Source organism: Globicephala melas, chromosome 1 (assembly GCF_963455315.2).
Source record: "Globicephala melas chromosome 1, mGloMel1.2, whole genome shotgun sequence".
Classification (NCBI taxonomy): domain Eukaryota; kingdom Metazoa; phylum Chordata; class Mammalia; order Artiodactyla; family Delphinidae; genus Globicephala; species Globicephala melas.
In genome coordinates this window covers 89,163,680-89,189,226 of record NC_083314.1, presented here as the reverse complement: position 1 = coordinate 89,189,226, position 25,547 = coordinate 89,163,680, and the positions used below count along the sequence as shown (strand labels likewise).

Here is a 25,547-nt window from a genome sequence, read left to right as displayed (position 1 = left end):
AAAATCAACCTTACCACTTTAAAGTCAGATACTTGTAAGTACAGATGGATTTGGGGAAGGCTTCAGGAAAGTGAGACTTGAGCTGGTTTGTGAAAGGTGGGAAGGAAGACCATTCTAGCCGTCTAGACAGTCACATGTGAAAATAACGATTACAACTCCAAGGGAAGTGGATTTTTCCAGACGAAGCTGGTTTAGAGAGGTTCCCTTGTAACAAGCCACATAACATCACATTTTCACCCATGTTTTTACTATACTACAGCTATTTGTGTATGTTTTGTGAACATCCAGGAGACAGGCATAATTAGAGAAGGGGGAGGTTATGTACTCAGGAATAATGGGGGCTTAGATTTGTGGATCAGAATGGAGCCAGGATATGGGGATATATGTATACATATAGCTGATTCACTGTGTTATACAGCAGAAACTAACACAACACTGTAAAGCAATTATACTCCAATAAAGATGTTAAAAAAACAAACAAACAATGGAGCCAGACATTCAGTTTGGGTATGGTGGGTGATTGATAGGTTTTTGAAATGGTAAGTAACAATGCAGTTCTGAGGAGTTCACTCTCTTTAATACTCAGGCCTCACCAGATAATTGGGGGAGAAAAAAGATAAAATCTTTGGCTACATTCCTAGTATTTACCCCTACTTTGAATAAGCAATTTCTAAGACAAGATTTTCCCCTGTTCTGTTTTCCCCCCTCCCTGTAGCTTTGGTTCCCACTGACATTGAATTTCCTGTTGCTAAAGCCTGTTTTTCTTGGCTTTAGTTGGTTGTTGGCCTGGGAAAAGGTACAGGGGTAGCCCAACTGGAGCATGATCTGGGTTCTGGGCATTCTTCACACTAGGTTAGACAGAGCGTGTGGCTTCCTACAGGGAATTACTTCGGAGAACAGCACCACCTTGGATATATTTGGAACTCTGGTATTTTTGTTTAAAGATTTTTTTACTGTAACTTTTATTATCTTTGCTCCATCCTAGTGTATGTGTTTTTGTTATTCAGAAGATAAATAGATGCTGAGGCTTGTTTTAAGTTTGTTCTTGTAGCCCTACCCCCTTTAGTTTGTCTTAACAGTCCGTCTTCTGAAACTTCTTTTACTTCTCTTCCTGGTACTGATGCTGTAGCTATTAACCATTTATTGCCTAACATAACAGTCTCTTGCTCTCAAGAAGCTAATATTTTGATGACTAGGGCAACCCTTAGCTAAATACTAGTAACAATTAAAGAGTAATACAGACTGGAGTGCAATTAAGTGCCCAAATATGTGGCTTAAGCCTCTCCACATAACGAAGCCTACGTGACAGAGAAAAGTAATGACTCTTCGTCCCAGCGGAGCCCCTTGTCCCTCCCTCCCACGCGTACTCACCTTTATCAGAGACACTTAGTTCTTTCCCCCCAAACTTCTTGGCTCTTACGCCTTCCTCCGAGCGTCTGAAACCCCGAGAAGGGAAAATGGGGGAGGGAGGGGGGCGTACCGCTCGCTTCCGTACTTGCCTGTGTCCCAGGCTGTCTGGGGGAGGTGTTGGACGAGCCGCCCCAGTCCAGCTGCAGCCGACCCAGGTCCCAGTCCCTGCCCTTTGCTCCCCTGCTTTTCAATAAGTCCCGAAGTCCTGGGAGGTGGGCGTGGGAGTAGCCCAAGCTGAGGCTAGGAAGTCCTCCCGGACGGTTCAGGGGGCCCCAGGCGATAGCCACGTTCGGATTCTGGCTGGAAGCCAGGGGAGGGAGCTTGGGGTAAGGGGAGGGCCCTGAGGGAGGGGTCAGACTCCTTAGGAAAGAGTTAATGGGAAGAGGGGGAGGGGATAGGACGAAGAGACCGAAGGGAAGGCTCAGGTAGGAAAAGAACGGAGGAGGGAACCCTGGTGGGGGGAGAACGGAGCCTGCAGGATCAGGGGTCAGAGTTAGGGGGTTTCTCCCCTGCTGCACCCTCATCCTAGGGCCGCCAACTTCCCGCCGCGGCGGCGACTTTCAGTTTCATTTCTACGAACCCTCCTGCCTGGGCCGCAGTCGCCGCCGCGATGCCCAGTAAGTTCAGCTGCCGGCAGCTTCGGGAGACGGGCCAGAGATTCGAGAATTTCCTGGTCGATCGGGGACTGGACAGGGAGACAGATCGCGAGCGGTTGCGGACCATTTATAACCAGGACTTCAAGACCAGGTACGGGCCGGCCCACTCCCCGGTCCCAAATCGCGGGCCCAGCTTGCCGCCACGACCCTGGCGGCGGGGCCACCCTTCCCGCCCCGGGGCGCGGAGGGACGCAGCTCCCCCAGTGGCTCCGGCCGGTCCCGGGGCCGCGCAGTCCCCCCTCCCGCTCAGTGCCCACGCCCCGCCCGCGCCGCCAGCGCCGCCCGCAGCCCGCCCGCTCTGCCCGGGCCGGGCCCCTGCGTCGAGTCCCTGTGGAGAGCCTCCCCGTCATCCCGCTCCCCCGGCGGCGCGGGACCAGTCCTGGGAGCCGGGTGCTGCGCCCACGCGCCGCCCGCGGGAGCGGGTTGGTGGGGGGGGGGCAGCGCTCGGCGTGGGGGAGGGGAGCTCGGGAGAGGGCCCATGCTTCGCGGAAGCGCGGGGAGCGAGCTGCCTGCTGGTGGCTATCCCCGCTTGCGCAAGCTTTACGGGGACCCCCGCCCCCTCGTCGAGGGGCTGCTTCCTCGGTGGTTCACTATCCCAGAGAGCTGAAGAGACGCCGTGTAGCAGGGAGAGTCTCAGGGAGCTCGGGGAAGAAGAAAAGGGCACAAACTGCATACGTACCAAACCTCCATTAGCACCTGTGGCTTCTCCATGGAGACCCGGGCTGGGGCCAGTCTCCTGGAGGCCCCTTCTCATCCTGTGGCTAAAGGCTGTTTGGTCCCCCTTGCCTGTTGCCATCCAAGTGAAAATCAAAGAGACTTCTCTTTCTCAAACCACAGAATTGTGCTTCAAAATTCCTCTATCAACAGGCTGCAGTCTTGGGCCGAAGACCAAGGAACAATTTTAAAGGGATAAATGTAAAGACTTACAGAAATAAATACTGGGTGATGGGAATTTAGGCTTACTAACAGTCCTCTTGAAAAAGACCATGGGTTTTCTCACACCAAAAGGCGGATATGGCTGTTAAAAGAGCCAAAGAAGTGTTAGACTGTGTTAATAGAAGTGTGGTTTGGTGTGATGGGCAGAAGGTAAGTGATTCTCCAGATTGACCAGATCATTTCTGGAATATCGTTTTCAGTAATGAGTGTCACGTTTTAAGAGGGACATTAACAAGCTTGAGCAACATCTGAAGAAGGAGCAAAGATGATGATCTGTTTTTTGTCCTCACACTGTGTTGGGCACTGTGGGGAATCTAAAGAAAAATACACAATCCCAGGGGAGCAGAAGAGGCTATGATATGCATACAGTGTACTATAATAAATGGTAAAATAGCATGACGATTATAATAGAGATAATAAGAAAAATTCTGGAGGAAAGTAAAGAAAGAACAATTACCATGGAGTCACATCATCAACACTTCACATCCATGAATTCACCTATGTCCAAAAAAATAAGTGGCTCTGAACAAAAGTCTGTGACTTCTTTTGGCTCTGTTAAAGAGATTATTATTCTGATACTTGTTTAAATGGTGAGGAAGACTATTTGATTCTGTTGCAGTAGGGGTATTGCAATGGGGAGAGAGATCTAGCTCAACTCTCAATACAGCAAAGACAGTTGGGAATTTATAACCAAGAGCAGAGTGAGGGGGTCATGGATGGAAAATCACTAAGAGGAGACAGTAAGGGGCTGGGAGCGGGGCAAAGTTGAGGCCTAGTGCAGAAGAGGGTTCAGAGGGGCCTGACTAAAGTTTAGTCAAGGAGAGAGTCTTTGTCATCTCTAAATCAAAGTTACACAATATCTTCCAATACTGGGGGAAAACAGGCTATGTCAGATAACCGCAAACAGGCATATAGAAAACCACATTTACTGTACATTATGGGTGAATTTACAGGATTTCAAAAGTCATTTTTTAGTATGTACTTGTTTTTAGGCAAGTAAGATACCACTCCCGTGAAATTATTAGGGAATTCGATGGAGAAGGTGGCATTGACCTCGGCCTTGGCCTTGAAGGCTAGATATCTTAGTACTTGGAGGAGGAGGAAAGACTAACATGTTGATTCATTCTTTTGTGAAACCCAGTCAAAGAAAGGGAGAAATGTTTGCCTTGAGAAAAATTGGAGAGGACAAGGTAGTTATCCCTGAATATTTTAAAGACTGTCCTGGGGGAAAGGATTATACTTTGGTGTCACTCCAGAAGGCAGAACTGGGTTCACTCAACATGGCCCCCTTGGGGAGTTTCCTGGTGGCCTAGTGGTTAGGATTCTGGGCTTTCACTGCCCGGCCTTGGTTTAGTCCCTGGTCGGGGAACTGAGATCCCCGCAAACTGAGCAAACCGAGTGACGCGGCCAATAAAAAAGGCCGTCTCACCCACCACCGGGTGGAAGAGATTTCTGTTCTGATTAGAGAGAACTTTCTTATGCTATGACGTCATCCCTCATCCACCCAATGGGAATTCATTGCTTCTTCCTCTGGGCTCTCATAGCTTATACTTCACTCTTGGTTATAGCCAGATGACACCCTGCCTTGTGTTAGAGCTAGTATGTGACTGTCTCCCCACAAGACTGTAGAGCCTCCGAAGGCAGGAACAGGCCTTTCGTCATGTTGGCACCTTCCCTCAGTCCCCAGCATAGAGCCTTGTATGTGGTAGATGCTCAACAGAAGCTTCCAGAATCTAATTGAGTTAGTAGGTAGAGCTGATCTATACGAGAAAAGGCTGTAGGGGAGGTATAGCAAGTCACCTGGTATCAGGAATTCTGGGGCGCTTCCTCCCTGGGCGGGATATGTCCCTTCCAACTAGGTTATTTTATGATGTTATGAAGTGCCCTGCTCCCAACTCTTAACTTTTCCCATCTGTCTTTATTCATTTAGCAAATATATTTAATGGGGGCTCTGCGGTTTGCTTGGGCCTTGGTTCCTGCCTCTAGAGTGTAGTCTAGTAGGGAGTGGCAGATGTGTAGACAAACATGTCATTCAGTACTACAGGAGCTGGAGTTCAAATCCTGACTCTGCCACTTACTAGTTGCATTTGATTTTGACCAAATTTCCCTAACTGTTAAGTGTTTAAAATACTGCCTTTCTCTCAGGGTTGTGTGAGGCCAAAATATCACAGGTAAAGCATTTCCCCTGGGTAACAGAGTGCGTGGGCTTTGGAAGTGGTAGCTATCATTAACAATGCTGGTTAGGAGTCCGTTATGGAATAAGTACTGGCATCGTGAAAAGTTTCTTAGAGAAGATGATTCTTGCCTTGGGCAAGAGACACATTCTTTTATTCAACAAATATTGGCTGAATGCCTCCTATGAGCAAAGCAAAACTGTGTGAATTGCTGTAGATACACAGAAGGGACTTAACTAAGGAAGATAGAGGCAATTAAAACCAAATGCTTTTTAATTTCTGTTGTGATAAGTGCTTGTGAGAAAAAGTCTAGGATGCTTGAGAGCATATAACGTGGAGACCTGACCTAGTCTAGGAACCAGAGGTTTCTGGGAGAAAGTGATGTTTGAGCAGAATCTCGAATGATAAATGGAGTTAGCAGATGTAAAGCAAGGGGAGGGCAGTCCAGACTGAGAGAGTAGCACCTTAAAAGGCTGCGGGTGAACTCTCAAGAACAGGGGACAAGGCAGGGGCTGAACTGGGCAGGACCTTGTGGGCCGTGGGGAGGCGTTGTGGGTTTTTCTTTGTTTTGTTTTGTTTTTAATCTTAACAGAAACAGGAAAGCACAAAAATTTTCAAAGTAGGAGACTGACAGAATCAGGGTTTTTAGAAAGATCATTCTGGACCTCTATCCACAGTAAAAAATACATTTTACTTTGGGGTCTAGTATACACAGCTTTCACACAACAGTTAGTGTCCTTGAAACAGTACTTAGCTTCACTCGCTGCCCTCTGATATTTTTTACTCTATTTTACTCCAGTTTTGCAAGTACTGGTCTTGGCCCACAAATGAGAGTTGCAACCCACAGTTTGTAAATCCCAGAACTATATGTCCCCTTAAGATCGCTTCCAAATCTTGTTAGGTAGCTAGTCAGGCATGAGTGGTCCTGCCCCATCCTGGACAGGCTCATCTTTCCCTCCCCCACCTGGACACTGGTGACGAGAACACACCCAGAGATCCTCCCTTTTTTGGTTAAGGACCGCTAAGTTTCCAGCCAGCTTCATGACCAAGCAAGGTATCAAAAACCCAATGGACTTTCCAAACTGCCATCACCGGTTATCGCAGGCGCCCCAAGACCTAAGCGATGACTCAGAGTAACCCAGGGTTCGTTATGCTGTATTTATAATAAATCAGCTTTGCGATTTTTGCCCCACCTCCACCCCCCTGTGGGTGGGGCGTGGCAGTTTATGCATAAGGAGAAAAGTTACATAAGCTAAAGCTGTCAATCAACTTGTCAATCAAATGACGCAGGACACAGGGAGGGACTTTTCACCACTCTAAAAACCAACCCTATGCTCACTGCAGGGCTGCTTCTGGTTCCCAGACAGCCCCGCTCTCCTCCCTTCTTGAGAGGGTTCTTTTGCTTCACCTAAAAACTGCTGCTGCTTGAAACTTCTCTGTCTCTCGATTGAATTCTTTCCCTCAAGAGGACAAGAACTGAGGAATGGCCGTTCTACCGGTAACAATCTGATATTCTGAAATACCATTCCTCGAGCTAGTAGGCTTTCCTGAACTGGGTCTAAACGATTAGTCATTTTTCACCCAACAAACAACGGGGGGCAGGGCTTTACAGACCAAGGATGTCCAACGGTGGCAGAAAAGTCTGGAAGGAGTTGCAGCAGTACAACAGCTGGGAATGGCTGAGGTGCCATTTAGAATGGATGTGGGGTGGACCTCTTCTTCGGTTTCTTCTGTAAAATGGGATAATAGTTGCTACCTCAAAGGGTTGTTGTGAGGAGTAAATGAGCTAATGCAAGTAGCTACTTAGAACAGCACAAAGTAAGTGCTCAATAAATGTTTTCTATTGTTGATGATGTTATTGTGTTGTTGATGTGTCATTGTTAATTGTGGTGCATCCAAGTGGGCCATGTTAAAGGGTTAGACTTAGTTGGGAGACGTTATCTGATTTGTGTTTGTTGAAAACTCCTGCAGACTCTTAGGGGATGGACCAGGAGAGGAGCTGTGAAGTCAGAAGCAGGAGGAACAGTCCATAGGGCTTGGCAAAATAAGATCATCAAGCAGTTCACAGAAGAAATATAAATGACTAATACACAGAAGGAAAGATACTTGATTATATTAATGATCAGGGAAATGCAGATTTAAGCAAGATACCATTCTTTTCCTTATCAGATTGTCAAAAGTTTAAAGGATTGAAGATTTCTGATGTTAGGGTCTGGGAAAGGGTTCTCTCAAATTCTTATTAGTGAGAATGTAAGTTTGTACAACTTGTTTTGGAGGACAATTTGGCAAAGCTTATCAAAGTAAAGGTTCATTATTCTCTTTGATCCAGAAGGATGGTTATTGTAACGTTTGAAATAGCCAAAAATTGTAGGCAGCCTAACTGTCTATCACTGAACAAATAGTTAAGCACACCACAATGCATTCATACTGTGCTATCCTTTGCAGCCATTCAAAAGAGGTGGCTTGGTAAAATGTTGTCATGGAAGGCTGTCCATGGTGGTGAAAGAAGTCTGTTGTAGAAAAGTATGGGTAGCACACAAAAAATATGCGTAATTAAAAATGTATTTTTTTAAATTCATAGAAAAGGGCCTGGAAAATACATATATCGAACAGTTAAGCAGGTAGTTGGGAGTGAGGGAGTGGGAGCCCTTAATGTTTTATGCTAGGTATTCGTCCTGTTTAAATATTTTTTTAATACTTTTGGTAACCACTCTTTGACATCTCTTTATGCATGCATACTGCCATCCCTTGATATTCAAAAGGGATTGGTTCCAGAACCACGCCCCCTCCACACACACACACACACACACACACACACACACACACGCACGCACGCGCACATGCACGCACGCACCCCGCCCTGCCAATTCCAAAATTTGAGGGTGCTATAGTCTGACATAAAATAGTGTGGTATTTGCATATAACCTCTGCAGCATATTCTTCCGGGTTACTTTAATCACCTCTAGATTGCTTATAATACCGAATACAATGTAAATGTTAGGTAAATAGTTGTAAATACAATGTAACTGCTATGTAAATAATTTCTGGTGCGCAACAAATTCAATTTTTTTTTTCTTTTTTTTTTTTGCGGTACACGAGTCTCTCACTGTTGTGGCCTCTCCCGCCGCGGAGCACAGGCTCTGGACGCGCAGGTTCAGCGGCCATGGCTCACGGGCCTGGCCGCTCCGTGGCATGTGGGATCTTCCCGGACCGGGGCACGAACGCGCGTCCCCTGCATCGGCAGGCGGACTCTCAACCACTGCGCCACCAGGGAAGCCCAACAAATTAAATTTTTGCTTTTTCCAACTTTCTGGAAACTTCTTTTTCCGAATATTTTTGGTCTGTGCTTGGTTAAATCCTCAGATACAGAACCCCTGGATAAGGCAGGCCCGACTCTAGTTACATCACACCTATGTAAGTTTACCGACGTGGGATCATGATGATCTAATCCTTTTTGTCGTGGACCCCTCTCATATCAGCATCCCACCCCCATTTCCACATTCTGCTCCACACTCAGGTAACTCATATCAATCAGGGTTTGTTTGTTTGTTATTGTTTTATTTTAAAAAAATCATGTTAAACACATTTTCCATATCCTGATTTTCTTATTCATCAATACATCGTGGAAATGACTCCTAATTGTCTGGTATATTCTTCTAATGTATTGTTGGGGTTTTTTTGCCAACATTTTGTTGTGAGAAATTTCAAACATAAAGAAAAGTTGAAATAATCTGACAGTGAACAATCATATACCCTTATTACTGAACACAAGTTGGTGTGTCCCGCTCACAGTGAAGCCAAACAAACCGAACCGTCAGAGTCTGGAGCAGAGAAAGGTTTACTACAGGGCCAAGCAAGGAAAACAGGTGGCTTGTGCAGCTCCCCGATGTTTTCAGGGAGAAGTTTTAACAGGCAAAATCTGGGATGAGAGCTTCTAGGTGTGTGACTTTCTTCTGTTTGGTTGGTGGTGAGGTAACAGGGCAGTGCTCCAGGAATCTCGTGCTCAGCGTGAAGTGAAGTTACGGTCATCCACCTGGGTGGTGGCCTAAGTTCCTACAGAACTCCAAGGTATTGTTATGTATATTCCTTGAGGAGGAACCAGGACCCTGCCCCAAGGCTGCACTATTGTTTCTTCACATCAACCCCCTTGTTTCTGCATTCCCTCCTTCCCTGATTAGCAACTGTTTGAATCTGCCTTTTGGAACTCTGGGAAGGTAAAGGAGGCTGAATGAAACTTATTTCTACAAACAAGAAACAAGGGGCACAGAAAGACTTTTGTGCCACAGGATCCTGCTCAGTTTCACCTCACCTGGACTTCTTAATTTGCATTTGACACATGCCTGCCCATCGATCTATCCATCCAGATAGATAGATAGATAGATAGATCCCCGGCATACGGGGATCTTCCTTGACCAGGGATGAACCCGTGCCCCTGCAGTGGAAGTGGGAGCCTTAACCACTGAACCACCAGGGAATTCCCCATCTAGCTATATTAATTTTTTGATGCATTTCAAACTAAGTTACAGACATCAGTACAATTCACCCCTAAACACATCACTATGATCATTATTAACTATAACAGTTCAAAATTTATGATATACATTTTTTTCCTTTTTTTTTTTGGCTGCACCTCACAGCTTTTGGAATCTTAGTTCCCCAACCAGGGATTGAACCCACGCCCTTGGCAGTGAAAGCATGGAATCCTAATGACTGGACCACCAGGGAATTCCCATGTTTACGATTTTTTTTTTAAGTAAAATTTACCGACAGTGAAATAGACAAATTTCAAATGTATTGTTGTGAGTTTTAACAAATCCATATACCTGTGTGCAACCCCCTATCAAGATATATGACGTCACCCCAGAAAGTTCCCTCATCTCCTGTCCTATTTAGTCCTCACCCTTACCCACCCAGAGGCAACCACTGCTCTGATCTTTTTTTTTTTTTTTCTGAGTTAGTACCTGTTCTAGAACTTTATGTAATGGAATCAGATAGTATGTAGTATGTACTCTTTTGTGTAAGGCATCTTTCACTCAGCATAATGTGTTTGAGATTCGCCCATGTTGTTGTATCAGTAATTGCTTTTTACCACCGAATATAAATCATAGGGACTTCCCTGGCGTTCCAGTGGTTAAGACTCCATGCTTTCAATGCAGGGGGCCCGGGTTTGATTCCTGGTTGGGGAACTAAGATCCAACATGCTGCACGGTGCAACCAAAAATTGTGTGTGTGTGTGTGTGTGTAAATCATAGTTTGAAGGACAGTGTTTTCAGTTTGGGGCTATTTTGAATAAAACTGCTATGCACATTCTTGTACAAGTCATTTTGTGGACATATATTTTCATTTCTCCTGGGATATACCTAGGGTTGGAATTGTTGAGTCGTAGGATAGATAATGTTTACTTTTTTTTTTTAATCTTGGGCAAGTTGCTTAACCTCTTTTGGTGGTGGCAGCAAAGTCTTCTGGACTGGTCTTCTGGTTTGACCTTGCCTGGGGTTAGGCTGTCCAAGTTTGGACAATATATATAACCTGACACTTAACATTCCAAGCCATTGCACAGCAGTGCTGTGTGGCAGCCAGAGGTTCAATGTTTGCATTGTTACCTATTTCATCTATAAAATAACAGTCTGGAATTATTTGATACTTCTTTTACCCATTCTCCCAGCAAGTACTTATTGGATAAATACCAGTGCTAGGTCTACACTAGATGTTATAGTCATGTTACTTGCTTAATGAATTTTTATTCCATGCATAATATAGTTATATATTCTTTTCATTAAAAATCAGAACATTACGTTATATGTTTGGTTTTACAAGAAACTATCAGACCTTTTTCTAAAGTGATTGTACCATGTTATATTCCAGCCAACAACGCACAAGCGTTCTGGTGTTTTTGTATCCTTGTCAGCATTTGTTGTTGACAGCCTTTTAAATTTTAGTCATTTGAATGGGTGTGCTGCATTCTTTTTAATGGTTGTGTAATATTCTGTAGTGTGGATGTTTACAACTTATTCAGCCATCTCCCTATTTAAGGGGAATTGGTTTCGTTTTCAATTCTTGGCCACTAAGAATGACTCTACAGTAAGCATCCTTGCACATATGTTCTTATATGTTGGTACTTTTCTTTTCCATGGGATACATTCTCATGAATTAAAGGATACCTGTATATCAGATGTTAGGAGATATTGCCAGATTGTTTTCCAAAAGGTTGTAATATTTCACTTTTCTACCAGCAGTGTATGTGAGTTTTCTTTTCCACATAGCAACACGTGTTGTGCCTATTTTCCTTTTTTATCAGTCTAATGGAAATAAAATGATACCTCGTTTTTTACTGTAGTTTGCATTTCTCTACTTTTAGAGCATCTTTTCATACTTCTGGGTCATTGGAGTTTGCTCTTTAAGTTGAATATTCAGTTTTTCTATTGTTCATCTTTTTTTCCCCTAGAAATCTAGGTGACTAGATGTGTAAAGGAACTGGTGCTTTTCTCAACTAGTATGTACTAAGTTTGTGATTTAAAAAAAAAAAAACTTTTTTTTAATTTTTTATGCCTGTCACCTTAGACCAAGTGAATTTGGGTAGTAGTAATAGATGTGAGGTATAATTTGAAAGTTACTTACGCGGTAGCACCTATAGTAGAAGTTGCAAAACTTGTAAAGTTGAGTTCCTCCTGCCCATGTGTCCATGCAGAAGCTGGCAAAGATAGGAGATTTCACCTTAAAACTGTGCTTTGGACTTCTCTTAAAAGCCAGATCTGGCCATCTTGGGCCTGCATTCCCTGCTGGCAACGTCTGTCTGGAGATGAGTAGCAGTTCCCCGCTTTAGACAGGACTTGTGCTCCTGGGTTTGTCCAGTCCCCTCAGGGTTCCGTTTCCTCCCCAGCACTAAGCTGAGAGCTCCAGGGCATTTGAGAGCACCTGCACTTTTCTTCTGGTAGCTTATAGTATATTAGTGTAAGAAGGACATGTGTAGGACTACACATGTCCTTCTTACACTAAGGACTCAAAAATGGGACGGTACAGGTGCCTGAGACGGCTGCAGGTATTAGATACCTGTGGAGTCTGGCATCTGTCGGCATTTGAGTGTGCGCCTGATCCATGGAATTTAGTGACTCACTGACCAGGGGGCCCGGGGGGGAAAGTTTCTGATGACGCCCTGATTTCAGTCCCTTTGCCTGGACCCCTCAGCAGCGTTTGAGCCTGATACCTGATTCTCCTCCCTCTCTTAGTGGTACCTGCTGTTTTCTCTTCCTCCCTGGGTTATGCTGGCCTCAGGTGTTCTCAGACTACTCACACTCTCTGGTTGTAACTACTGCCTGACGTCTCCCTAATATTAAGCTCTGCTTTGACTTTGGCCTGAGTTCTCAGCTTCTGATTCATGGAGCTAGCTGCCTCCGGACCACGGGGATCTCAGACTGACCATGTCCACACCCAAATGTTGTGGTCAGCCCTTCCAACCTCCTCCTCCTCTTGTTTTTACCTCCTATCTCAGGAATAGTTCCTGAAACCAAGCCATTGGTTTGGGTGTTGTCCTCGACTCCTTCCCTCTTCCCAGCCTCCATTCCCTCTCCTGTCCAAAGCCAAATTCTGCTAATTTTATATTCTCAATATCAGATCTGTCCCCTCTTCTATCCTCACCACTGCCTTGTTTGGGCCCTTGTCATCTTTTAATTGGACGATTGCAATGGCCTTCTTCTAACTGGTCTCCCTGCCTACAGTCTTGCCTCCAGCAAATGCATCCTCCAATCCTGATGCCTGAGTGATCTGAAATGCAAATATGATCTTGCCACTCCCCTGCTTAAAACCCACCAACGGGGTGGTTCTGTAACCACAGTGTAGCCTCTGGTGCAGGCCGAAAGTAAGTTGCTACTCTTACTACTACTGCTACTATTAGTACTACTATTGCTACTAATAGGATACTAATAATAGTAGCTAACATTTCCTGAGCATTTTCTATTGTGTTTTCAAATGATTTATTATCTCTCTAAGGCAAATCAGAGCCGATTCAAAGTTTTCTGAATGGTATCACTCATTTGCTTGGCGGGAGGGAGAGGGGCAGAGTTATAGGCAGGGGCCACCAGGGAAATGTCCGTAACCATAAATGATCTTATATATGCTAGTGAGTGACCATGCTGATTGAGCCTTAATAGTCAAATAGGCATTACCATGGTTCCTAGGAGCTAGGATTTCCTTTCATTCCCTACAAAGCATGGAGGGTGGGTGGTCAGCTGTCCAGATCTTGAATGTGTCCATGAAGTGTGTCGCACGTGGGAATGTCCTCTGGCTCTTGGGTGCCAGTAAAGGAGGAGAGCTTCTGGCCTTCAGGGTCAAGTGCAGGCTTCGTGGCTTGGCATGCAAAACTATGCAAGACCTGGTCCCTGCCCGCCTCTGCTGCCTCCAGCCAATCCTTTCCTTGCACTCTTCACTCTAGTACCACCAGACGGGGTGTGATACTAATCAGAGCGCACCTTACTGAGATCTTATGTGCCAAGCACTGGGCTGAGTGGACACCACAGTGTCCTTCTCTCATGTAATCCTCACAGCCACCCCGGGAGATGAGTCTGCCATTATCCCCATTTTATAGAGGAGCAAAGTGAGGCTCTGCGAGGTAACCGAGATGGCTCAGCTAGTGGCAGAGTGGGCGGTCCCCACAGCCTCTCGGCACGTGTTCTTGGTAGACGCCCGCTCCTGGGCTCCCACTCTGTGCTCCCCCTGCGCCTGAATGACACCCATTCAGCCTTCAGGACTCAGTTCTGACGCCGTTTCTCGGGGAAGCCGCCAGGGCTGAGCCCCACCCCGCTGAGCTCCCGGCAGCGGGCTGGAACGAATGTGTTCCGTCTGTGCTCCTCGAGGCCTCTTTGAAGCCCCAGCATCTAGCGCAGTGTCTGGCACATAACAGGTCTCTGTAAGTGTTTGTTGAGCTGACTAAACTGAATTCCAGGCGCTGCACCTCGAGGTTGTTGTCCTTCTGACCAGTTTTCCCTGTCTTCACCTTCTCTAGGCCCAAACAAGCTATTTGATCTCTGGAGAAGGATCCTTTCCCTCCTGCTTGGGTTCCACCTGCACCCTATGACTTCAGGGGGAAACTGCTGTCTGATCAGCCACCTTGCCCACACACCCTGGACATCTGTACTCTCTGCCCCTCTCTCACTCCTCACCAGCAGGCTGGACCCCGAATCCACCCCCCTGAATCAGCTTCTTCGGCTTCCCCCTCAGCTTTAGCTCTTTCCGCTTCAGTGTTTGTATCTTTTCTGTCCCCAATTCCCCCTGCCCCCCACCACAAATCTTCCTTTCTCTCTCTCTTTCCTTAGTCCTCCAATTCAATAGCCCATCGTTGGGCTGTTCTCCTTAGAAGTGCACCGTCCACCGCCTGCTGTTTAAAACAACCATATTTTGTCTTGAGGGTGTCCCATTGCCTTCCCTGAAAACATTAAAAATTCCTGCCATTCCCAGCCCCGTCCTGTCCCGCACAGAGCGGCCCTCAGATGCCCTCCCCAGCTTGCTGCCCTCGTCCCTCACTCCCCAGTCTCCTCTGCTCCCGGCAGCTTTGGGACCCCCGCCCCTGGCTTCTCCTCCATGCTGTATGGAATGAAGATTGCCAACCTGGCCTACGTCACCAAGACCCGGGTCAGGTTCTTCGGGCTCGACCGTTGGGCCGACGTGTGGTTCCCAGAAAAGAGGAGAATGAAGCCGGGGTCGGAGATCAGCAAACACCACAAGTCGCTGCTGGCCACGATCTTTTGTGACAGGTGTGTGACGGGGTAGGGGGCGTGTCTGGCTGGGGAGAGAGGCGGTTGCCTCTGCTTGGGGTAAGGCTCCATCCTACAAGGACTGGGGGAAGGGCAGGAAAGGAGCTAATTGGCCTGGGGGAGGGGATGGGTTTCCTGAGCACAGCTGGCACTTGGCCAGCCTCCCCAAGCCTGTAACTTTCTCCGAGGGCAACCCCCAGGCTTGGCTGCTCGGGCCCCAGCCGTGCTCTTGACTCCCACTCTCCCCAGGACCGAGTATCTTCACGGGAAACATGGGGTGGACGTGGAGGTCCAGGGGCCCCATGAAGCCCGAGATGGGCAGCTCCTTATCCGCCTGGATTTGAACCGCAAGGAGGTGCTGACCTTGAGGCTTCGGAATGGAGGAACCCAGCCTGTCACCCTCACCCACCTCTTCCCATTCTGCCGGACCCCCCAGTTTGCCTTCTGCAATGGAGACCGGGAGCTGCCCTGCCCGCTGGGCCCTGGTGAGTGGGTTCCCAAAGGAAAGAGTCTCTGGTGGACAGAGTCCTGCCCTAGGAAGGTCTGATGCTTCAGGAACGTGCTGTTGCTGGCCCGTGGTCTCCTACCTTGGAATGGGGCTCTGGGGGGGAATGTCAGGGTTGGGGTGCTGGTGGGAGGGTCGCTTCCCCACCCTGACTCACTCAGCCATCCTCTCCCAGGTGAATGCTATGAGCTCCATGTCCACTGTAAGACCAGCTTCGTGGGCTACTTCCCAGCCACCGTGCTCTGGGAGCTGCTAGGACCTGGGGAGCCAGGCTCAGAAGGAGCTGGTACTTTCTACATTGCCCGCTTCTTGGCCGTCGTGGCCCACAGCCCCCTGGCAGCACAACTGAAGCCCACGACTCCCTTCAAGCGGACCCAGATCACGAGAAACCCTGTGGTGACCAACCGGATAGAGGAAGGAGAGAGACCCGACCGGTAAGTCCTCCCTCCACCCCAGTCCTGGCTGGGGGTGTCCCAACACCACAGTGTGGGCCCTTGGGAAGAAAACAGAGCCCCGTTTCCTAACTGTGAGTTCTTAACTCCTGCAGACCTCAGAGACCTTTTCTGTCTAGGAAGAAAAGCAGATATGAGGACAGTGTGAAAAAATGTCAAGTATTTTTGACTATATGATGGATTATCAGTGAGCCAAGGTGGACACGTGTCTCTCTCTCTCTCTCTCTCTCTCTCTCTCTCTTTTTTAACAACTTTATTGAAACAGTTCATATACCATACGATTCACCTATTTAAAGTGTACAATTCTGTGCTTCTTTTAGTATATTCACAGATGTGTGCAACCATCACCACAATCCATTTTAGAACATTTCATCACCCCCAAAAGGAGCGCGTACCCTTTAGTTATCACCCCTTCTGCTCCCCATCCCCACCCCCCAGCCCTAACCAGCCACTCATCTACGTTGTGTAGATTTCCCTCTTCTGGACATTTTATATGAATGGAATCATATACGTGTAAACAGCTCTTTTTGACATGTCCAGGTGTTCACAAAATACTGAGCAAACCGTAAGACCATTGTGCTCTTTCTGTTAAAAATATGTGTGTAATGGGGCTTCCCTAGTGGCGCAGTGGTTGGGAGTCCGCCTGCCGATGCAGGGGACACGGGTTCGTGCCCCGGTCCGGGAAGATCCCACATGCCGCGGAGCGGCTGGGCCCGTGAGCCATGGCCGCCGAGCCTGCATGTCCGGAGCCTGTGCTCCGCAATGGGAGAGGCCACAACAGTAAGAGGCCCGCGTACTACAAAAAAAAAAAAAAAAGTGTGTGTAGGGGAATTCCCTGGTAGTCCAGTGGTTAGGGCTTCGAGCTTCCACTGCAGGGGGCATGGGTTCGATCCCTGGTCAGGGAACTAAGATTCTGCGTGCTGCGCAGCAGGGCCAAAAAGTTAAGTGAGTAAGTAAGTAAGTACATAAGTAAAAATATATGTGTATAATACAATTTGACAAAGAAAAATGTCTGGAAGGCTGCATGCTGAAAGGTTAACATTGGTTATCCCTGGATGGTGAGAATGTTGTTTATTTACTCATTTATTTATTACCTGTTTTCTAATTTTTTTTCTCTGATGAACATGTATTGTTTATATACATATCTATATTCATATATATGTGTGTGTATATACTTTTTTTTTTTTTTTTTGCGCCACACCACGCAGCTTGTGGGATCCTAGTTCCCTGACCAGGGATTGAACCCGGGCCCCCTGCAGTGGACGCACAGAGTCCTAACCACTGGACCACTAGGAAATTCCCTATATATATATATATATATATATATATATATATATATTTTAATGCTTCCAAGTATCATGCTTTCCAAAAATGAGGATGGTCCAACCTTGGCGTGAGCAGCCTCATGAGACAGTGAGTCCTGTCTCCTAGGGCAAAGGCTGCCGACCCCCTTCAGCAATAGTGTTGAAGCAGAGCCTTGTGCTTCCTCCAGGGAGGGGCCTTCTCGGAGACTCTGAAGGTGAAGGGTCTCTGTGTTTGTAATAGCTTTTCTTCTCTCCCTCCTGCAGTGCTAAGAGCTATGACCTGGAGTTAAGTATGGCACTGGGAACATACTACCCACCCCCCCGCCTCCGGCAGCTGCTCCCCATCCTTCTTCAGGGAACAAGTATCTTCACTGCCCCAAAGGAGATTGCTGAGATCAAGTAAGTACCACCCCTCTGCACCCCTTGTGCTGCTTTGTATGTTTCTTTTCCACTGGCTTCTTCCCACTGCCCCATGCCTCTGTCCTCAGCCTCCTGTGCTCAGCTCATTTATCCCCTTACTGAGCACGCGCCATGTGCCAGGCACCATTCAAGGTGAATCCCTCGCTTGATGGCCCTGACATCCTAGGTGGGGAAAGTGAGCATCTGTCATCTTGTTTCATGTAGTGATGAGTGCTGTGAAGAGTTAACTAAAGAGCTAAAGCAGGGTAAGGGGTGGGCTGTGCTATTTTGCAGAGGGCAGCTAGTCCTGGCCTCTTTGAGGAGGTGACATTTGAGCAGAGAATGACATTTGAATGAGGTGACCGTGTGAGTAATAGGAGGATCTTGGAGAAAGGATGTTCCAGGCTCCAGGATCCACAGTGCAAATGCGAGTCAGGTCTGAGCTTGGGGGGCAGGGGCTCCCTTCTTGGAGTCCTCTGACCCCCATCTGCTTCTCTGCCCTTCTAGTCTTCCCCGATTCCTGATGTCTTCATAGTCCCAGAGCTGCAGAGGGAGAGGGTGGATGCTCCCGGACATGGGGGTTGCCTGACCCATCCCATTCCCGTCCCCTCCCTCCAACCCCCCCACCCATCACTGCCAGGGCCCAGCTGGAGACACCCCTGAAGTGGAGGAACTACGAGGTGAAGCTCCGGCTACTGCTGCACCTGGAGGAGCTGCAGATGGAGCATGACATCCGGCACTATGACCTGGAGTCGGTGCCTATGACCTGGGACCCCGTAGACCAGAATCCCGGGCTGCTCACACTGGAGGTCAGGGGTTGGATCGGTAGCAGGGAGGATGGACTCAAGTTAGCCAACCCACAGGCTGTGGGAAGAACAAAAGGAAGATGAAGTTTTTCCTGTCCAGAGGGCTCAGCAAGTTGCCGAGTGGGCATCTGGGCCCCAAAAGAGGGGTCAGAGCAAGGCAATAGGGAGGACTGGGGTTTTAGTCTAGACTTTGCTACCACTGGCTGCATGACCTTGGGCAAGTCTTTTGCTATCTCTGGGCCTTAGTTCCTTCACCTGAAAAGCATGGAGCTGGACTAGATAATTCTTAGAGCCCTCTCCTGCTCTCAGATGTTGAATGTATACATCTAAGCCCGGAATTACACACGAGAATGGATTCCTGCACACTTGTGCCGAGAAAGGCACTCAGTGAGAAGGGACGGCAGGTGAGGATGATCAGGGAAAGCTTCCTACAGGAACTGAGTTTTGAACAAGATTTTAAAGGCAGAGTAGGAGCAGAGCTGGCCAAGAGGGCAACCGGACTTGCTGGGAAGCTGGCCTCCAAGTCTTGAAATCATGCCCTGGAGGGTTTCCAGGATTCCTGGGCTCAGCATCTCTGAGCACCGTGGGCAGACTTGTCCCTTCTTCATCTCCCCTGACTCTTGCCCTGTCTGGCAGAAGAGGAAAGAGGCAAAGCTCCCTGAACCTGGGGTAGAGGGTAGATCCTCAGAACCTGTGTCTCAGTTGGGGTCTGGAGTGGGCCCTCCACTGGCCATCTCCGGGTTAGAAGCTTGCCGCTGTCCGTGCCCCATAGGTTCCCGGGGTGGCCGAGAGCCGCCCCTCAGTGCTGCGGGGTGACCACCTATTTGCCCTTTTGTCCTCTGAGACACACCAGGAGGACCCCGTCACCTACAAGGGCTTTGTGCACAAGGTGGAACTGGACCGGGTCAAGCTGAGTTTTTCCACAGGGTAGGTGTTGGGGGAGCCCTGAGCTGCAGGAAGGTCTGCAGGTGTCCCGGAGGCCAAGGGAGGAGGGTGTTTCTCCTCAGAGTGAGTGGGACCCCAGGGACAGGGCAGGGGGACCCTGAGATGCCTCACCATCTTCCTCTCCTGGAGGATTGCTTGGAGGTCTGGGAAAGGGAATGGAGTTGGAGTAGATGGAGAGTCCTGGCCTTTTATTGCCCACCCCCGCAATTGGAATTCTTCCCCCTCTCTCTCCCCCTTCCCAAAGCCTCCTGAGCCGCTTTGTGGATGGGCTGACCTTCAAGGTGAACTTCACCTTCAACCGCCAGCCCCTGCGGGTGCAGCACCGTGCCTTGGAGCTGACGGGGCGCTGGCCGCTGTGGCCCCTGCTTTTCCCTGTGGCCTCTCGTGGGGTCCCGCTGCTGCCCTCAGATGTGAAGCTCAAGTGAGACTGTGGGCAGGGGCTCTGGGGCCACTTGGAGTGTGGGTGTAGGGGACGAGGTCTGGGAGGCCGCCTGGACGCGGACAATATCGTGTTTGTGGCCCCTCCGCTAGGCTGTACGACCGGAGTCTGGAATCCAACCCGGAGCAGCTGCAGGCCATGAAGCACATTGTTATGGGTACCACCCGCCCCGCCCCGTACATCATCTTTGGGCCTCCAGGCACTGGCAAGACTGTCACCTTAGTGGAAGCCATCAAGCAGGTGGGGCCTGAGCGCAGGCCTGTGGCCTACACTCTGACTCCCCCCCGGGACAAAGCAGTTGTCCCCAGGTTCTGGTTCCTTCTGGTTCCTTCCGGCTCCCTGAACGCACGCCCTCGAACTGGCCTCGAGGGCCAGTGTGGCTGTCGAGCAGGGCGTGCAGCTTGGGTACTGCACGTCTCAATCACCGTAGCCTTGTATAATTACGGCAGCAGTTTTCCAGCGTTAAAGGGCGGCTGGACTAGCAGGGGGCTGCCGATCTGAACTTGCCTCTTGAGTCACTCCCTCCCTCAGCAATGGGAGGCAGATGCCACACTGCGCCACCCTGAGTCACAGGCATGTTTCTCCCTCTCCCCTCCCCCTGGAGACCAGAAGCTGCTTCCCACACTGTGCTCATCCCCACCCCAGGTGGTGAAGCACTTGCCCAAAGCCCACATCCTGGCCTGTGCTCCGTCCAACTCGGGGGCCGACCTCCTCTGTCAACGCCTCCGGGTCCACCTGCCCAGCTCCATCTACCGCCTCCTGGCTCCCAGCAGGGATATCCGCATGGTGCCTGAGGACATCAAGGTACTTGGGGAAGGCGGGGGACCAAGGGGTGGCGGGTGCTGCTCTGGGTAGACGCTGGGGCCAGGAAACTAGGAGACCTGGATTCTGATACTCGCTGTATGACCTTGGGTGGGTCAGGACTGCTCTCTGGGCTTCAGTTTCCCTGTGTGTAAAGTGAGAGAGGTAAATAAAATTGCCTGAGGGGGGGTGCCCAGACCCAGAGCGAGGGTGAGAATGGATGTGGAGGCAAGCTGACTCCCCTCCCTGCACGACCCTCAGCCCTGCTGTAACTGGGATGCAAAGAAGGGGGATTACGTGTTTCCTTCCAAGAAGAAGCTGCAGGAATATCGTGTGTTAATTACCACGCTCATCACTGCCAGCAGGTGGGAAGTGTGTGTGTGCGCATCTCTTAAATTGTGTGCTAAGAGGTAGCGGGCTGGGGAAATGCGGAAGAATGGTGCCTGGGGAGTTGGGGGGAGGGCCAGCTTGGGGGAGCATTCAGGTTCGGTAGTCGCGTGCCTGGATGTGACCCCTGCCTGGCCTGACACCTCCCAGGTTGGTCTCGGCCCAGTTTCCCATCAATCACTTCACACACATCTTCATCGATGAGGCTGGCCACTCCATGGAGCCAGAGAGCCTGGTGGCCATAGCAGGTAAGGGGCTCGGGGGCGGGGGGCTGCGAGTGTGTTACCCCACATGGCATCGGGGAGGTCCCACCACACACCTTTCTCCTCACGCTACCCATCTCCCAGGGCTGATGGAAGTCAAGGAAGCAGACAATCCAGGAGGGCAGCTGGTGCTGGCAGGAGACCCTCGGCAGCTGGGGCCTGTGCTGCGCTGCCCACTGACCCAGAAGCATGGGCTGGGGTACTCACTGCTGGAGCGGCTGCTCACCTACAATGCCCTGTACAAGAAGGGCCCTGATGGCTATAACGCCCAGTTCATAACCAAGCTGCTACGCAACTACAGGTATCCCGCACCCTCTGTGTCGTCCCCTGCCTTCACACCCTCTGCAAGCGCAGCTGGCGGCTCCATCCCACCGTCCTCAGAGGCTGCGTGATGCAGAAAGACTATCAGCTGGAAGGTGGGAGTTCTTCTCCCCAGTCCCGTCCCTGCTCCTCCAGTTGCTTATCTGTACCTCACGGGATGGTCAGTGGTTCCTAGACACCGGAATATATCTGACGCTGGTCCCAGGTGAAGTTTCTAGGCATCCAAGGAGAAATGAGAAAAACAGGGACAATGTATTTTTTCATAAACCTAATGGTTATTCGAGTTAAAGAGCTATGCTTCCTTCAGTCAGTGAGTTCGTTTATCTAAAATGCTCAGATGAGTTCCTACATCTTTAGTTCCTTAGATGAGTCCACTAGGAATTCAATAACTGTTAGCTGTTGTGTTAGTACCGCTGATATTTTTGGATTTAGCACCTTATCTCATCCAATAATGGCGATAGTAGGTGATTCTTGCTTTTGTATTGTCCTTCCTTGACAAAATTGAAACTTGAGAATGGGCCCCTAATTTCTTGGTGTTTTCACTTAAATTTGACTGGTCTATGAAATCTGTGGATTGGATGTTCTCAGGAGCCACATTTGGTTCTGCTTTCTGTGGTTAACAGTGCCCAGCAGCAAAAACTGTAGCTGAATGAGTCTGCTATGCAGTGGGCGGGAAGACAGGAGGATAGTGTGTGTGAGCTCCAAGCAGGTGGAGCGGAGGTCCCTGAGGGCGGGGCAGAACTAATCTGCCCCCTGGTCTTGCTCTTCCTTCCTCCTGCCTCCCAGGTCTCACCCCACCATCCTGGACATTCCTAACCAGCTGTATTATGAAGGGGAGCTGCAGGCCTGTGCGGACGTTGTGGACCGAGAGCGCTTCTGCCGCTGGGAGGGTCTGCCTCGACAGGTGAGGCTGAGCGGGGCTGGGGCTCAGGGTCCTACCCCTGTACCCCAGCCTCCCTCTTACTGAGGGTGCTGGGTAGCAGGAGGCTCTGAGTGGAAGCCACGAGCCCCTCCCTTTGTCACCTAGGCCTGGGATCCCCCACTCCCTGGAAGGGTTTGAGGGTGGGAGGGAAGGGAGGCAGGCAGGGAGGTCCAGCTGAGGGTTTCCCCTGACTCCGTGTCCAGGACTTTCCCATCATCTTTCACGGCGTAATGGGCAAGGATGAGCGTGAAGGCAACAGCCCATCCTTCTTCAACCCCGAAGAGGCTGCCACGGTGACTTCCTACCTGAAGCAGCTCCTGGCCCGCTCCTCCAAGAAGGGCAAAGCCCGTCTGAGCCCCCGAAGCGTGGGCGTCATCTCTCCATACCGGAAGCAGGTCAGGTCCTCAGTTCCCATCAGGGCTGGGTCCCCCCAGATGGTACCTCCTTAGCCAGACCACTAGGCAGAGGGTCCGGCTCAGGCCTCCGCTGGCCCCATATCTCAAAAGAGCGCAGAGGTCAGCTGCACCTCCCTCTTTGCCCCCCAGCTCCCTGGCCTCCTGCCTGGCACCCTCTTGCACGGGTGTAATGGCATGAGAGAAAGGCACCCGTCCCCATCTTCCAGGTGGAAAAAATTCGTTACTGCATCACCAAACTTGACAAGGAGCTTCGGGGACTGGATGACATCAAGGACTTGAAGGTGACCCTCGCCACTGTCTCACATTCCCTCCCTGACTTCTGTCCCGGTCTCTTCCCCACTTCCAGACACCTCCTCGGGTCCCTGCCCCACTGCTGCAGGCCAGCCCAAGTCCCTGCCGCACCCTCGCTGCCTGAGACAAACTTGGGCTTTCCCCATGCCTCTCACTCCTGGAGATCCCAACTTGTAGGTCTGGGATGGGACCGGGAAGCCCTCATGTTTAGCAAGCACCTCATGTGATTCTGATGATCAGGCTAGTTTAAGGTCTCTGCCCTAAGGAGAAAGTCCAGACTCCCCAGCCTGCCTGACCTGTCATGTGATGATGTCCCCACTCACCTCTCCCACCCTCTGAGTCAGTCGGCAGCTCAGTTCTTTCTCAGATAAGAATCACCTGGAGAGCTTTTAGTGCTGCCAGCGCCAGGGCTCCACCCAACCAATTAACGCGGCTGTCTGGGGGCAGAGCCAGGGCATCAGGTTCTTTTACGGGCTCCTCAGGTGATCTCCCGTGCAGCCAGGGTTGACACCCAGGGCTTTAAGAGTTAGAGGCCTCTCCCATGGAAATTCTGATTCTGGAGGTCTGGGTTAGGGCCTAAGGTTACTTTTTTTTTTTTTTTTTTGCGTTACGCGGGCCTCTCACTGTTGTGGCCTCTCCCGTTGCGGAGCACAGGCTCCGGACGCACAGGCTCAGCGGCCATGGCTCACGGGCCCAGCCGCTCCGCGGCATGTGGGATCCTTCCGGACCGGGGCACGAACCCGTGTCCCCTGCATCGGCAGGCGGACTCTCAACCACTGCGCCACCAGGGAAGCCCCTAAGGTTACATATTTTTAACAAGTACTGAGTGATTATCTTCAGGAAAGTTTGAAAAACACTGCTGAGTTATTGTTCTTTGCAGTCCTGTTTTCTTTGCTTAGAACCCTTTCGAGCCCCCATCCCTTTAACTGGATTCGGCCTTCAGGTTTCAGCTTCCATGGCACTGTCCTGTCCTCTTTCCTGCCCAGCAGGACACTGGCTCACTCCGCGGTGACAATTGCCCTCAGTCTCACTGAGGCGAGGCGGGGCTGGTCCCTGGGTCCCCCACTGCCTCCCTCCCCTCTAGGTGGGCTCCGTGGAAGAGTTTCAAGGCCATCCCTCCCCTCTAGGTGGGCTCCGTGGAAGAGTTTCAAGGCCAGGAGCGCAGCGTCATCCTCATCTCCACCGTGCGGAGCAGCCAGAGCTTTGTGCAGCTGGATCTGGACTTTAACCTGGGTTTCCTCAAGAACCCCAAGGTTCGGGGGCTGGGGGGTGGCAGGGACTCCTCCTTCCTGAGGGCTCTTCCCTGCTGTGACCCCAGCATTTCTTCTTATCAGAGGTTCAACGTGGCTGTGACCCGGGCCAAGGCTTTGCTCATCGTGGTGGGCAACCCGCTCCTGCTGGGCCACGACCCCGACTGGAAAGTGTGAGCATCCCACCCACAATCCCTCCTGGTGGCCACAGCCCCCAGCCTAGGACAGCTGTAGTTTTATGAAGCACCCTTGGGGCTCAGTTAATCTTCCAATCTGTTTATCTGGTTTTTTTTGCGGTATGCAGGCCTCTCCAATCTGTTTATCTTTTTTTTTTTTTTTTTTTTTTTGCGGTATGCGGGCCTCTCACTGCTGTGGCCTCTCCCGTTGCGGAGCTGTGCTCCGGATGCACAGGCTCAGCGGCCATGGCTCACGGGCCCAGCCGCTCCGCGGCACGTGGGATCCTCCCGGACCGAGGCACGAACCCGTGTCCCCTGCATCGGCAGGCGGACTCTCAACCACTGCGCCACCAGGGAAGCCCCAATCTGTTTATCTTAACAATATCCCCATTTGCCAAGGTTAAGTAACTTGCCCCAAGGCACAGGCCCCATGTGCAGGACCAAGGCTGGGCCTCCAGCCTCTGCTGGTACTCAGCCAGCCTTGTGCAGCTGTGTGTGTGGATGTCCCTGTACCCCACAGATTCCTAGAGTTCTGTAAAGAAAACGGGGGGTATACCGGGTGCCCCTTCCCTGCCAAACTGGACCTGCAGCAGGGGCAGAACTTACTCCAGGGTCTGAGCAAACTCAGCCCCTCTACCTCAGGTATGGCTGGGCCAGGGTGGGCTTGGTTGGGGGACAGTGCTGAGGGAGGATGTAAGTTACTAACAGAGCTGGCCTCCTCTCTTTGTAGGACCCAAAAGTCACGACTGCCAGGCGCGGGAGGGTGAAGGGGGCCTGCCCCTGCAAGTGGAGCCCGAGTGGAGGAATGAGCTCTGAGGACCGCCCACCCGACCCTTCCCCTGCTGCTAACATCAAGCTGCTAACAATTGGGGGAAGGGGGAGGAAGTAAAACTGAAAAAAAAAAAAAGCTTATTCTATGCAAAAGCCTCCTTGTCTCTTCAGCCTGGC

General features: G+C 50.2%; 1 protein-coding gene across 3 annotated transcripts; it reads left to right on the top strand.

Annotated features, from left to right (window-relative positions):
- Positions 1-1,595: 1,595 nt before the first annotated feature.
- On the top strand, positions 1,596-25,473 carry MOV10 (Mov10 RNA helicase). 3 transcript variants are annotated; one of them, XM_030869029.3, is made up of 21 exons: positions 1,596-1,736; positions 2,010-2,157; positions 14,719-14,922; positions 15,172-15,407; positions 15,603-15,861; positions 17,448-17,582; positions 18,223-18,391; positions 19,161-19,315; positions 19,578-19,754; positions 19,865-20,012; positions 20,418-20,576; positions 20,835-20,938; positions 21,111-21,208; positions 21,308-21,524; positions 22,331-22,448; positions 22,670-22,861; positions 23,089-23,163; positions 24,301-24,426; positions 24,508-24,596; positions 25,120-25,241; positions 25,330-25,473. In XM_030869029.3, the coding sequence occupies exons 2-21, from the start codon at positions 2,021-2,023 to the stop codon at positions 25,413-25,415; spliced, it is 3,006 nt and encodes a 1,001-aa protein (XP_030724889.1). In that variant the 5' UTR covers positions 1,596-1,736; positions 2,010-2,020; the 3' UTR covers positions 25,416-25,473. The 3 variants fall into 3 exon arrangements, with proteins under 3 accessions (XP_030724889.1, XP_060157230.1, XP_060157233.1); XM_060301247.2 differs by lacking the exon at positions 1,596-1,736 and adding an exon at positions 1,815-1,835; XM_060301250.1 differs by lacking the exon at positions 1,596-1,736 and adding an exon at positions 12,892-13,031 and having other exon boundaries at positions 2,026-2,157; positions 14,175-14,922.
- Positions 25,474-25,547: the final 74 nt, after the last annotated feature.

Coding starts and splice junctions, on each gene's coding strand:
- MOV10 (XM_030869029.3), top strand. CDS start 2,021: ATGCCCAGTAAGTTCAGCTGCCGGCAGCTTCGGGAGACGGGCCAGAGA. Junction 2,158..14,718: donor AACCAGGACTTCAAGACCAG/GTACGGGCCGGC, acceptor TGCTCCCGGCAG/CTTTGGGACCCCCGCCCCTG. Junction 21,209..21,307: donor GAGCCTGGTGGCCATAGCAG/GTAAGGGGCTCG, acceptor CCCATCTCCCAG/GGCTGATGGAAGTCAAGGAA.